This window comes from Mesoplodon densirostris, chromosome 3 (genome assembly GCF_025265405.1).
Source record: "Mesoplodon densirostris isolate mMesDen1 chromosome 3, mMesDen1 primary haplotype, whole genome shotgun sequence".
NCBI lineage: Eukaryota > Metazoa > Chordata > Mammalia > Artiodactyla > Ziphiidae > Mesoplodon > Mesoplodon densirostris.
Genome location: NC_082663.1, coordinates 117,408,436 through 117,421,319, shown reverse-complemented (window position 1 = coordinate 117,421,319; position 12,884 = coordinate 117,408,436). Strand labels below are relative to the sequence as shown.

Here is a 12,884-nt window from a genome sequence, read left to right as displayed (position 1 = left end):
GCCTCACATCTGGAGTTGGGAACCCACATACTCATCCTGGTAGGTGTTCTTTGGTGGCTAAAGGCCCAGAGACCCTGGCAGCAGGGGCCCCTGTGGCTCTAGGTCCAGGAAAGCTCAGTGTGAGCATTGGGAGAGTAGGCCGCAGAAGGGCACTGGTGCCCCTGAATGCCTGGAAGGCTGCTCGCTTCCTCAGCCGGGTGTGGGCAGTGCTAGCGGATGGCTGTGAGGAAAAGAGGCCATTTCTGGGTCCCAGCATGTGCTAGTTCCTCCTGCACATGGAGGTGAGGAAGGTGAGGCAGCTTGGGAACACACTGAATTTTATTTAATTCAAGTCCGTAAGATAGCCACTGTCGATACACCACCACCATCTGCTGTCAGTTTAGGGCAACTGCGAGGAGCCATTTGCACACCTGCATAATTGCTGGTGGGATTTTACACATCTTGTCATTCAGACAGTATTTGTTGAGAACGTACTACATACTGTCACGCACAGGGAAACAGTCATAATAAGACAAACATGGTTCTTGTCCATATGAAGTTTATATTCTGGAAATCTAGTCCTTGGGTCTGAAACCTGGCTGCACATTCCAATCACCTGAGGTACTTTTTCTGATTCCTGACCAGTGTCTCTGGGAGTGAGGTTGTGGAATCTATGTTTTCAAAAATTCCCCAGCTAATTGAGCTGTCCACGCAGTGGAGTAGTCTGTGGTCCACTGGAACTACCGATCTAGTCCAGCTCCCTCACTATGCAGTTGGAATACTGAGGCCCCGAAAGGGAAGCACCACCTGGCGGGCAGGTTAGAGACACAGGTCCAGAACCCAGGTGTCCCGGCCACCACGTCAGCTGCTCTTTTTAGGCACTCGGGCTTTCTGGATTTTATTTCCTTGACTTGTATTAGAGGATGTTAAAAGGTTATGCTAAAACCTGTAAATGATGCAGTCCTGGCCCTCAGCTCAGGCTTACCACCATCGTGAGTGATTCAGTGCCCCTCTGCCATCTAGGGAGGAGAGCAGGGGGGCAGAAAGAATAGCTTCTGCTTCAAGACAAGCAGGGAGGCCTCAGCAATAATGATCTCAGCACACCTGCTGTGTAGTTTCCATTTCAACCCTTTTTACTACACGCACACACAAACACACACCTATATATATTATATATATATATTTATTTTTATGTGTCTGAATAGAAATGAGGTTATATTTGCTTTATATTTGGCGGTTTTCAAGTTGATTTTATGAGGCAGGTAGGTGTCATTATATTTGTTTTATAGACGAGGAACCTGAGTTCCAGGGAGACAAAACAGCACTCCCCCGTCACCCTGCCGGTGATGGCTGTCCAGGACTGGACACCAGGCCTCCTGGTTTCTGGTTGCTGCAGCCAGCCTGAGGCTGGGACTCTGTGCTCTGCCTTTCAGGGGTTGGGGTCCTCAGCGGGCAGCTGTATGCCACAGGTGGGCACGACGGGCCCTTGGTGAGGAAGAGTGTCGAGGTTTACGATCCTGGAACAAACACCTGGAAGCAGGTGGCAGACATGAACATGTGCCGGCGCAATGCAGGTAATATGACTGCTCCCTCCTTCTCTCCTTCCGGGGGAGGTTGTGGGTGTTTTCTCCCTGCAAACACTAGCTCTAAAAGAGAGGCAGAGAGGAGAGGCTCCCAGGGCCTGGGGCTGAGCTTGTACACTGAGTAGGGAGTGTCCATTTGCTGGGCAAGGGAGCGCTTGGAACACACAAAGCTAGCCACGGGGCACCTCACAGGGCCCCCTCTTAGATGCAGAGGGTTCCTTCCCTCCCAGTGAAGGATGATGCCTTTCACTGCACATAGATGGACACAGACCCAGAAGAGCCTCTGGTTGCCATCTGTGCCCCCGGCCCCGTGGCTTTGTTGAGTAGCTAAACATAGGGCTGTGTGGACAGTGTCAGACAATCACACTTGGTTCTGTCTTTTCTTTGCCAGTGTCTGGCTATGAGAACCTCTCACCTCCCACCAGAAACCAATTTCCCTCCTTTCAGGGGTATCCATGGAAGGATTCGTGATCCATTCTCCAATAGGACCACTTTCCTTATTCCCTTCTTTGTATTTTCTGTCTCTCCTTCCCTTCCCTTCCCTTCCCTTCCCCTTTTCCTTCCTGTAGGAATGATTTTCCTTAGAGTGTTCAGGTTTTTTATGCCTGGAGCCTGACACCCCTATTAGACCATTTCCTTTTAGAACTTTGCCCTATGGGTGTGTCCTATGTTGGTATATCTTGCTTTATGCCTTCTTACTCTGTAATAGTGTTGGCTTAGCCCAATTTCCCAGGCTGGAAATACAAGCAGGTGACTTTCAGGCAGACTTATTTCCTTTATACTCAAATTACCTGCTTGCTAAACCCATTTGCAGCTGACTGTTGAAAGCGTAAACAAGAAAAAGAGGGGAGTTTATTAATTTGCTCATTGTCTAAGCCTGCTGTGATATAACCTGGCATTTGACCTTGAGCCACACGAGTGAGGAATTATAGAACCTTCAAGCAGCTAATTCAAGAATTAGGTTTAGATGTAAATGCATGTGTATATACACATTCACATATAGATATTTCTATTTTTTATAACAAAAATGGAATCATACTGTAATACTGGTTTATAACCTGCCTTTTTAATCCACTTTACAATCTTTTATGAATATCTTATTATAACACTAAACATATTTACATAATATTATTCTAAATGGCTATAACATAATTTAAATAACCAAGCTACTATTGGACTTTTAGGTCATTTCCATCTTTTCTCTAAGTAATGCTTTGGTTATTATAAATAGTCTTTATAGCTAATTAATGCACACATTTAAAATTATTTCTTTAGAATAAAAGGCCAGAAGTGAAACTTTTGAATCAGAGGGAGTATATGTACTTTTGACACCACCCAGGAAGGTGATGCATTTTATACTCACCAGTATTTGAGAGTATGTTCACCAACACTGATAATTACTACTTTTTTTTTTTTTTTTTTTTTTTTGCCGTACGCGGGCCTCTCACTGTTGTGGCCTCTCCCATTGCGGAGCACAGGCTCCAGACATGCAGGCTCAGTGGCCATGGCTCATGGGCCCAGCCGCTCCGCGGCATGTGGGATCCTCCCGGACCGGGGCACGAACCCGTGTCCCCTGCATTGGCAGGCGGACTCTCAACCACTATGCCACCAGGGAAGCCCAATTACTACTTTTTGAGCATCGTTAATCCCTGAGTCTAATTTTGAAAAAATACACAGTATATTGGACTACAGCCTTTTAAATCTTGATGAGCAGTACTTACATGTTCCTACTCTTGAGTCCCTGCTACATGAGACCGTGCCTCCAAACCAGCTCACTCTGAGATCAGGGTGGGTAGGAAACCTTTTCCCTGGGAACTGTATGTGGATTCAGACCCCAATTGTGTAAAGGGATCACAGACACAACCATTAGTGCCCCACAGTGTGGATAAAATGGTTTATCAGGGAACAGCTAACAAGCAGAGTAGAAGTAGTGTACGTGAAATCCCCTGAGTTGTCTCCTTCCACACATAGCTCAGACTGGGCGTGGGAGGCCTGCATGCACCAGTGGGCAATGCTGCAGTAGAATGGGGTCTGTACCTACAGTGCTCTGCCTGTTTATAGGGTCAAGGGCAGGGAATATCTGTGGGGCTATGTCGTCGTGAAAGCTCCCTCGTCAGAGACATGACCTTGTTAGGAAGGGGGATCCTCAGATCCCAGTGGCTGTTGTGTGTTCGTCCCTTGAGCAAACTTAAACCCTAGGAGCCAATTGTCTGTTATTCTAGCAGGAAGGGGAGGAAGAGCGCCTCCAGGGCAATCCAGACTTGTCTCTGGTCCATCCCCTTGCTGCTCCTGCTGTCATGCCTTCTCTGGCCTCTGTTTGATTCCCAGGGGTCTGTGCAGTGAATGGGCTCCTGTATGTGGTTGGAGGGGATGATGGATCCTGTAACCTGGCTTCGGTGGAGTACTACAATCCTGTCGCTGACAAGTGGACGCTGCTGCCAAGCAACATGAGCACAGGGCGGAGCTACGCAGGTCAGTGTGCTCCACCCCCATCCTGGGGCGCAGGTGGGGTGGGGCAGGTGGGGGCTAGGTTAGCTTGCTTAACTTGGGGCTGAGTGCCTCCTTCAGGCATGGCAGATGATTGTCACATGTCACCACTCCTTCATTCTGCACCCACGACAGATACCCATAATTAGCACTCTTTTCCCCAGCGAAGCTGAATGTAGCCGTAGAATTCTTCTTGACACAGTGTTCCAGGGAGCCACTTCCAACTGATCTGAATTGTCCTAAGAGGTTTTAGAATTTCATTGCCCTTCCTGATTTGTTTTGTGCTGGGCCCCTAGGTTGAATAAGATACAGTTCTTGCTTTCCAGAAATTAAATTGGAAAGATAAGACCTGCCTACAAAAATAGGAAATACAAGATGATGTACATGTAAGTTCTAAATGAAATGTACTGCACAGGCTTTAGGACATGACATGCGAGAACTGGCAGAGTCAGGGAACACTTCCTGGAAGAGGTGGAGCCTGATTAAACTTTGAGGGTGGGTCACAGTCATAGAGGTAGCTGCCCTTTGCCAGGTGCCCACTCCCTGGGCCACAAAGCAGTCTGTTAGGTACAGTGTATACATACACTCTTGTCTTTTCAACAACCCTCTGGTTGAATGAGACTCCATTCCGTTTTATAGATGATGAAACGGAGGTTTGGAATGTTTAAGTAATCTGCCCAAGACCATGTGGCTAAAAAAAATGTCAAAGTCAACATTCAAACCCAGGTCTGAGTCCCAGGCCCATGCCTTTTGTGCTACTCTAGCTCAGGGTTGGGGGAAAAAGCATTCCAAGCAAGAGGCTGGAGGGAAGAGGGAGGAATGAGGCGGCTGTAGAGGCTGATTCCTGGTTGGGTGTGTGATGGTTTTGATGAGGTGTGGGGGACGGGATCAGAGTCAGTGGGGCTGAGGTTGAGGGTCTATAGGGAGACAAGCAAACATAGATATCTATGAGGTATTGGTTTGGCCAAAAAGTTTGTTCGTTTTTTCCCCATAAGATGTCTCTAGTAGCACTTAATTGTCTTTAATATCATTTGAAACAATTTTGTTAGATTGTATTGTGACAGCTGTCGTATCAGCGTGTAGTTTTAAAAAAACTTATCAAAATTGGTGAATTTTTATGTAGCCATTTTATAATATTGATGGAAGAAAAACAACATTTTTGGCATGTTATGCTTTATTATTTCAAGAAAGGTAAAAACACAACTGAAACGCAAAAAAAGATTTGTGCAGTGTATGGAGAAGGTGCTGTGACTCATCGAATGTGTCAAAAGTGGTTTGCGAAGTTTCGTGCTGGGGATTTCTCACTGAACAATGCTCCATGACCGGGTAGACCAGTTGAAGCTGATAGCAATCAAATTGAGACATTAACTGAGAACAAGCAATGTTATACCACGTGGGAGATAGCTGACATACTCAAAATACCCAAATCAAGCGCTGAAAATCATTTGCACCAGCTTGGTTATGTAAATCGCTTTGATGTTTGGGTTCCACATAAATTAAGCAGAAAAAAACCCTTCTTGATCGTATTTCTGCGTGCGATTCTCTACTTAAACATAACAAAAACATTCTGTTTTTAAAACAAATAGTGATGGGTGATGAAAAGTGGATACTGTACAATAATGTGGAACAGAAGAGATTGGGGGGCAAGCGAAATGAACACCACCAACCACACCAAAGGCCGGTCTTCATCCGAAGAAGGTGATGTTGTGTATATGGTGGGATTGGAAGGGAGTCCTATATTATGAGCTCCTTCTGGAAAACCGAACAATTAATTCCCACAAGTACTGCTCCCAATTAGACCAACTGAAAGCAGCACTCGATGAAAAGTGTCCGGAATTAGTCAACACAAAATGCATAATCTTCCATGAGGATAATGCAAGACCGCCTGTTTCTTTGGTGACCAGGCAAAAACTGTTACAGCTTGGCTGGGAAATTCCGATTCATCCGCTATATTCACCAGACATTGCACCTTCGGATTTCCATTTATTTAGGTCTTTACAAAATTCTCTTAATGGAAAGAAATTCAATTTCCTGGAAGACTGTAAAAGGCACCTGGAATAGTTCTTTGCTTAAAAGATACAAGGTTTTGAGAAGGTGGAATTATGAAGTTGTCTGAAAAATGTCAGAAGGTAGTGGAACAAAATGGTGAATACGTTGTTCAATAAAGTTCTTGGCAAAAATGAAAAATGTATCTTTTATTTAACTTGGAAACTGAAGGAACTCTTTGGCCAACCCAAGAACTCAGCTCCTTGTATTTGGTTCTCCAGAAAATGGAAGAATTAGAGCTAACATTTATTTATTGAGCATGGACAATGTGGCAGGCATCATCCTAAGTATTTATGACCATTATCATGTATAATCTCCATCATAACTCCAATGGTATTCTTATTCTGTTTTCCATCTTGTTTGGATTTCAGTGCGAAGGAAGATTATACCATGCAGGCTTAAAGGGGTTTGTATTGCATTCTGTCTGCCCAAGGCTTCAATGAATGAACTTATTTAAAATTTGTTTTCTCATTTAGGATTTTTCTCAACTAAATAGAAAAGAGTTTAGAGGCATTTTGGTCCTAGAGTGATTCCGTTCTCATGGTTAATTATTAAAAACCAGCACTGTCATTTTCTCTCCAAAGCTGAAGTGGGAAGTACAGGGCATTTTCCTGTATGAGGCAGTGAGGCCAGTGAGGGACCCCACCTTGGCTCCACGTGAGCCTTAATGAGAGGGGAAGGTGCAGGTGTGAGTAGTTAGAATTTTGTGTAAGTGCTGAATATTTCATGTCCATTTCTTTACTGTTTGCCCACCCCATAAGTAGGTGGGAAGGAGATGAGCAGAGGTGTGATTTGTGTTCAAACCCATTGACTGAGTGAATCTCTTATCTTAGAATCTATGGATATGGCCTAAAATGCAAAGATTTATGGACAAAGTTATTTATTGGAGCAAAAAACTGAGAATTAATGTCTGACATGAGGGAAATAGCTAAATAAGTTGTGGAATATTTATACAGTGGACGTGTTTTTAATATGAGAAGATGTTTGTGACAGACTGGTTGAGAAAAGGATGATGCAAAATGTATGTACCGCGTGAGCTCAGTCGAGCAGTCCTGGGTCATGGGGGTTAGAGTAGCTCCTGCTTACAGAAATGGATACTGGAGTCACATCTGAATTTGAGTCCCAGCTCTGCCACTAGCCCTGGAACTCTGGGCAAGGTAGTCAGTCTGACTGAACCTCTGTTTTCTCATTTGTAAAATGAGAATAAAATCATATCAAGCCTCTTAGGGCTGTTGTGAGAATGAAACGTGATAATACATGGAAAGCACTTAGCACAGTGCCTGCCTGGCACGTAGAAACCACTCAGTCAATGATTGTGGTTATTATTAGTAAGCCAGGAAATATTCCAGAAAAGATAATGCTGATTCTCTTTTTATGTAGGGATTAAAGTTCTTTTTCTTGGTGTTCTTCTGTGTTTTCCAAAATTTCCATAATGAGAATATTTTATTTTTAGAATCAGAAGAGAAAGTTTATATAAAAAGCAATACAGGAGCCTGCTTTTTGAAGACAGGCTCCCTTGAGAAAGAGGAGCCTCAGGTGCAGGCAAGATGTTCTCAAGGTCAGGCAGCACATCTGGGTCTGAGGACTTGGGTTCTCTCCACTTCCAATCTTTTATGTCTGTGGCTTTATCCAGGAATTAACATGAAATGCATGTCTCAGCAGAATGTCATCATTGGGGTGTCCTGGGCTTTCTCTTAGCAATGTTCTCTCAATCTCATCTTCAACCAGAAGATTTGATAGTGGTGGTAATATGTTAAAATAAGGCTCCTAGTTACACCTTAACTATAAGTTAGAATTTGGTTCAGCTGCAGGTACCAGAAAAACTGACAAATACTTGCTTAGATAAGGAAGTATCTTTTTTTGTATGTATGTATTTGTCCCAGGCAGAAAGGAGTCCAGGGCTGGCCTGGTGCCTGAGAGTGTCATTGAAGAATCAGTTTTCTCTTGTGTTTTCTGTTCTGCCAGCTTTATGAATAGCTGCTGCTGCTGCCCCTTGCACCTTGCGTGAGCTTCTTCCAGGCAGGACGAGGAAGAAAACCAAAGTTGCAGCACTGGCAGACTTGTAGTTACACTCTCAAGGGCCAGGATTGGGTCACATAGCACCTCCAGCTGCGAAGTAGTCTGGGAAGCTGAGCTCATAACTTGCTGGTCTCTATAGCAGAGGACAGCAAGTAGAAGGGATGTTGGATGAATCAGCCTATAGTATCTGCTGCATAACTGTAACCCATTACAAGCAAGATTTTAGGCTCATAAGTTAGCTGTTGAGTATGGTTCAACCTGGCCAAAACAGTAACACATACAGACATGTCGAGAATGTTTATCCAAGTATAGGATTTAGCATTGGAGGGGTCTTTCAGTTAGATGACATTGAATATATGGGAATGGAGCCTGAAGAGGTACATGGACTTGCCTGAAGCCACAATGCAGCTTGACTGGTGGCAGAGCTAGGATGGGAGTTCAGTTGTTCTTGCTGCCATGAAGTCAGTCTATTGTTCTTTCTACTTCATTTCAGTGTCTTCTAAAAGGAGACATGTATCACTCATCACTTCTCTTAAAGTGATACAGATTTAGAGCTGTGAGGTTTCCAGTGCGGGTGCTGAGTGTCAATTACAGTGAGTGCTGGGGTTGGGAAGGGGAGTCACTAGGATATGATGTGAGTCGGTGTGATGATGTGGGGTGAGATCACTCACCTGTGGTGTTGAGGGACTGTGCTCTATGTTTAAACATCTTGTGGAGACTTGGCTGTTAGAGCGGGAAACAGCCAGCTGCTGGCAGCCTGAGTCCACAGGCCCTTCAGTATTTGGGTACAAATCATGCCCATTTCCCTTGGCTATGGCTTGGGATGTTGTGGGTCATGAACTCCTTGTGACTCTGAATAAGTTCGGAGAAGCTGAGATGATAACTTTCTCCCCCTTTCATCTTAGGTGTTGCTGTGATTCACAAGCCCTTGTGACCCCAACTCCCGCTGCCAGGAGGTGGAGGAAGGGAGGGGTGCTGCCTGTGACTCGGCACAGTGGGACCATGCTGGCTGGGGGCCACTCGCTGCCAAAGTCTGCAGAGGAGCGGGGGCCGCCCTCCTCCAACTTGGCAGTGTCGTCAGGGTGGGAAGACAGTGACCCACCTCCTGCTCCCGCAAGGTGTTTCGTCCTCTGCCCTGAGCAGTGGGTTCCTGATAGCTCCGGCTGCACCTTTGAACGTTCTTTTGTGTGTTTCTACAGGGACATCAGAGAACCTGGAACCTGTGTGTGTGTGTGTGTGTGTGTGTGTGTGTGTGTGTGTGCGTGTGCAGAACGTGGTGATTCACTAAATTGGGGGGTGGTGATGGTCTGCTCCATTTCTATACTACTGATCCTTCCGCTATGCTAAAAATCAAATCACAGAAACCTCTCTTATGGATTTGCCCCATGAGGACCTTGAGACTACTAGAGCTGCTGTCTACTGGAAGTGCAGTTGGACATACCGGGAATGTCCAGAAATGACCAGGCCCATGCACCAACCTAGACTACTGGCATTGTCTGCAGAAGAGTGGGGTGTTCTCGAAGCTGCCCCGTGTCCTCTGTGTGCTAGAACTAGGACCACAGGTTCTCTAGCCCCTCAGCTGGGTGCTCTTCCTTGGGCTCTCCTCCTGGAACTTCTTATCAGAACTGCCTAGTCTCTGGGCTACTGGTCTTTGAGGTCAAGGATTCCAGGTTTGGGAGATTTTGTGTCTCTTCAGCTGGGAAAACTAGCTCTTCAGAGAAGCACTGAGTAACACACTGGAGGAAAAAAATACATGAAAAACAAAAACACAAGAAAACAAAGTGGTAAGGCTTCAGTCCTGTCCATAGTGGTCCCAGAGAGGATCCTACTTCTGAGTTTTCCTGGGATAGGACAGTCCCTGTTTATACTTATTATCCAGGTTTAATTTTTCAGAGCATCCCGTTTTACTCTCAAAAGTGTTCTGGTTTGGAGGCTAAGTAAAAGGTCACCATACCTCCAAACCCAAAGATAGGTTTGTCCCTGCACTGGATGGGGTCCCGTGTGATTTACACGGACATGGGTGACTTCAAAGGCGTGTATACTTGGCACCCTGGGCCTGGCCCTCGGCAGTCGGTCCAGTCTGTCTCACATCCTTGTCTTCCTTGCCTTGTGCTCTTCCCCCATTCCAGGCCTGTACCGTCTCACCAATCCTCAGAACATCCCCCTCCTAGCTTCCCCCATGAGGGAGGACATGGTGGTAGGCCCTGAATGTGTGATCTCTCTCAGGAGTACTTGGATTTTGAGAGAGGAGCTTGATGAAAGCTTTGCTAATTCACAGGTAAAAATGATTAATGACAGAACTTCAGGCATCTGGAGGAGGGTATTTGAGGGCTCAGGGAGTCATTTGCATTAAAAAAAAAAAAAGAACCTTAAAGCTGTACTGTTACTGAACTAGCAAGTTGCTTATATTGGAATTTCCAGCATGAGGAGGGGAAGTCTTGTGTCTGGAGAAGAGTCTCACAACTTGGGGGCTGGAATTTACCCTTCCTGATGTCAAGTCCGCCTTTAGGGAGCCAAGGGGCTTTATGAACTCTGATGTTGGACTTCTCATACAACTGGGCAACTTCCAAGCAGATTTTATAGGAGACTGTCATTCTCCCCACTTCACCCTGAAGTTATAAACCCAGGATTTTCCCCAGCGAGTTGGACACTTTGTGTATTTACTGTATATTTATTGTGCGTGAACCACTCAACTCCCCTGAAGGGGAAACATCTTCTGATGTTGAGCAGATGTTATTTCAGTGAGACATTTGGAGAATACCAAGGTACCTAGAATTTTTAGTAACCTTGGGCAGAGGCTGAAATATCCAGCTTTGGTGGACCTGGAAGAAGAGCTCCAAAGGGATCAAGACATGCTGTTAGCTGGTTTGTTCTGCTCTTACCTGGCATGGAGGTGACTGTGGTCTCAAAGCTCTGCCTGCCTCTGGATCGGAAGCTAATGGAATGCTCTTTCTGTTCCAAATGTTCTTCCTCCCTCTCTGAGGAAGGTTTGGGACTTTGTTTCAGGGTGTGTGTGTGTGGTGGGGGGAGGATGAGGTTGGGGTCTGATGTGTGCCATCACACAGCTCCTGATTTCAGACGAAAGGTGAAGTTCCCCCCCAACACCTGGAAGCTGAACTTCCAGGCTTATCATGCTTATGTGGGGAGGCTATTTGTGTGTCATCTTCCCAGAAAGGATCCCCTCCCTGAGAGCTAGCCAGCTGTTTTTCCTGCTTTTGGATTTTTGCTATTGACCCCACCTCACGTCTCCCTTCCCAGGAAGCACTGCCTCTGCTGGTAGTGCTGCTGAGGCCATGTTCGTTTTAGCCACATGTGTCCTTTCTCATGGGGACTAGAACACTGGTACGTCATCACCAAATAGCCAATCTGCTCCAGCTGCCCACAGATGCCATCCAAAACCTGCTGTCCCTTTATCACCAGGTACAATTCTCTCTCCACAGTGGGCACAACAGACTTATTTTCAAGTCTGTGCTGGTCATGTGGTAGGTGAACCCCCCTGCATCCCCTCTTCTGGTGGCCACACCTGCTTGTGAATGCAGCTTTGCCAGTGGGATATCTGAAGTCTGATCACAGCGATGAAATGGAATTGCAGCCCAAGGTTAGAAGCAGCTTAGACACCACTTGGATTCTGATTTGGACAACAGAGAAGTCAGACTCTGAATTCCAAAGTTCTTTCTCATAAGTACCCAATGGCATCTCTCCATCTAATAAGTTGCAGTATTATGCAAATGAAAGTGACCTCATTTTCTGCTATGCAATAAGAATACTTAATTCTATTTCATGACAGACCAGTTGCAATATCCCCTAAGATGCTTTTTGAGCTGTCTTACTTTGATATCTGTTGTATAATGTTTGTATATTCTTGAGCCAGATCCTTTCAAAGATTGCCTTTTTATAAAACTGAAGCTACAGCTTTCAGGCTAAAGTTTTAATGTAGATATTTTTATAAAGTAATTTTTCACGATATTTGAATTGCTTTTTATTGTCCATGATAATGAAATGTTATGTTCTATGCATCACTCACTCTCAAACATCGTCCATGCCTGTAGCTATCTTCCCTTTGTTTCTCACTCTCCCCAAACTTCAATAGCTCCAGGTTGACTTGGAAGCTTCTTTCTTACACCACATTCAAGGGAGATTGCTGAAAAAACACAATCACTGGTGTTTATTGAATTGTTTAGGGACTAACATTAAGCCTGACTCAGCACTTACACATCTATGTTGCCTATCTGCTTTTTTTGGAGTCTGTTTTTGGTAGGGTGAGGCAGGGGGGAGTCTGGTTGGCCCATCTCCTGGCATCTCTCATGGCCTGGCATGGAGCCTGGCATGCTGTGGCATGGAGAAGCCCAGGGAAAGGCCTGCCCTTCAGGGCATAGTCCCGGGAGTTTTCCTAGATCGAGCTGACTAGTCTTCATTCTTTTCTGTCTCCTTGTTCTTCGGAGCTTCAGGCTTGAGGCTTTTGCTGCTGGATGATGTCCCTTTTGGAAGCATCTTGTCGATGAACTTTAAAAGAGGCGTCACTCCTCGTGATTCCCACTAAGAATGTGATCGGCATGTGCTTTGCAGATGTTCATACCTACACTTACAGCTTACTTGTTTCTTGAGCTGTGTCTACACTCCAGGCTCTGTTTTGTGTATTTATCTGCCAGTTAGTCTCATTTTAAAAAATCTTTATTTTTATTATTATTGGGACAGGTGCCATTTGAATTGCCTCCACGCTCGCTCCCCATTTGCACCTTGACAGATCAAATTGGGAAGTTGAGCAAATTC

The 12,884-nt window shown here is 45.3% G+C and overlaps 1 protein-coding gene across 1 annotated transcript in view; it reads left to right on the top strand.

The window, feature by feature from the left end:
- KLHL3 (kelch like family member 3) overlaps positions 1-9,048 on the top strand; it is a 113,612-nt gene extending 104,564 nt beyond the window's left edge. Inside the window, exons 14-16 of the mRNA XM_060091967.1 lie at positions 1,413-1,553; positions 3,891-4,034; positions 9,020-9,048. Coding sequence (XP_059947950.1) covers positions 1,413-1,553; positions 3,891-4,034; positions 9,020-9,048 — 314 coding nt within the window. The remainder of the gene's footprint in view (positions 1-1,412; positions 1,554-3,890; positions 4,035-9,019) is intronic.
- Positions 9,049-12,884: the final 3,836 nt, after the last annotated feature.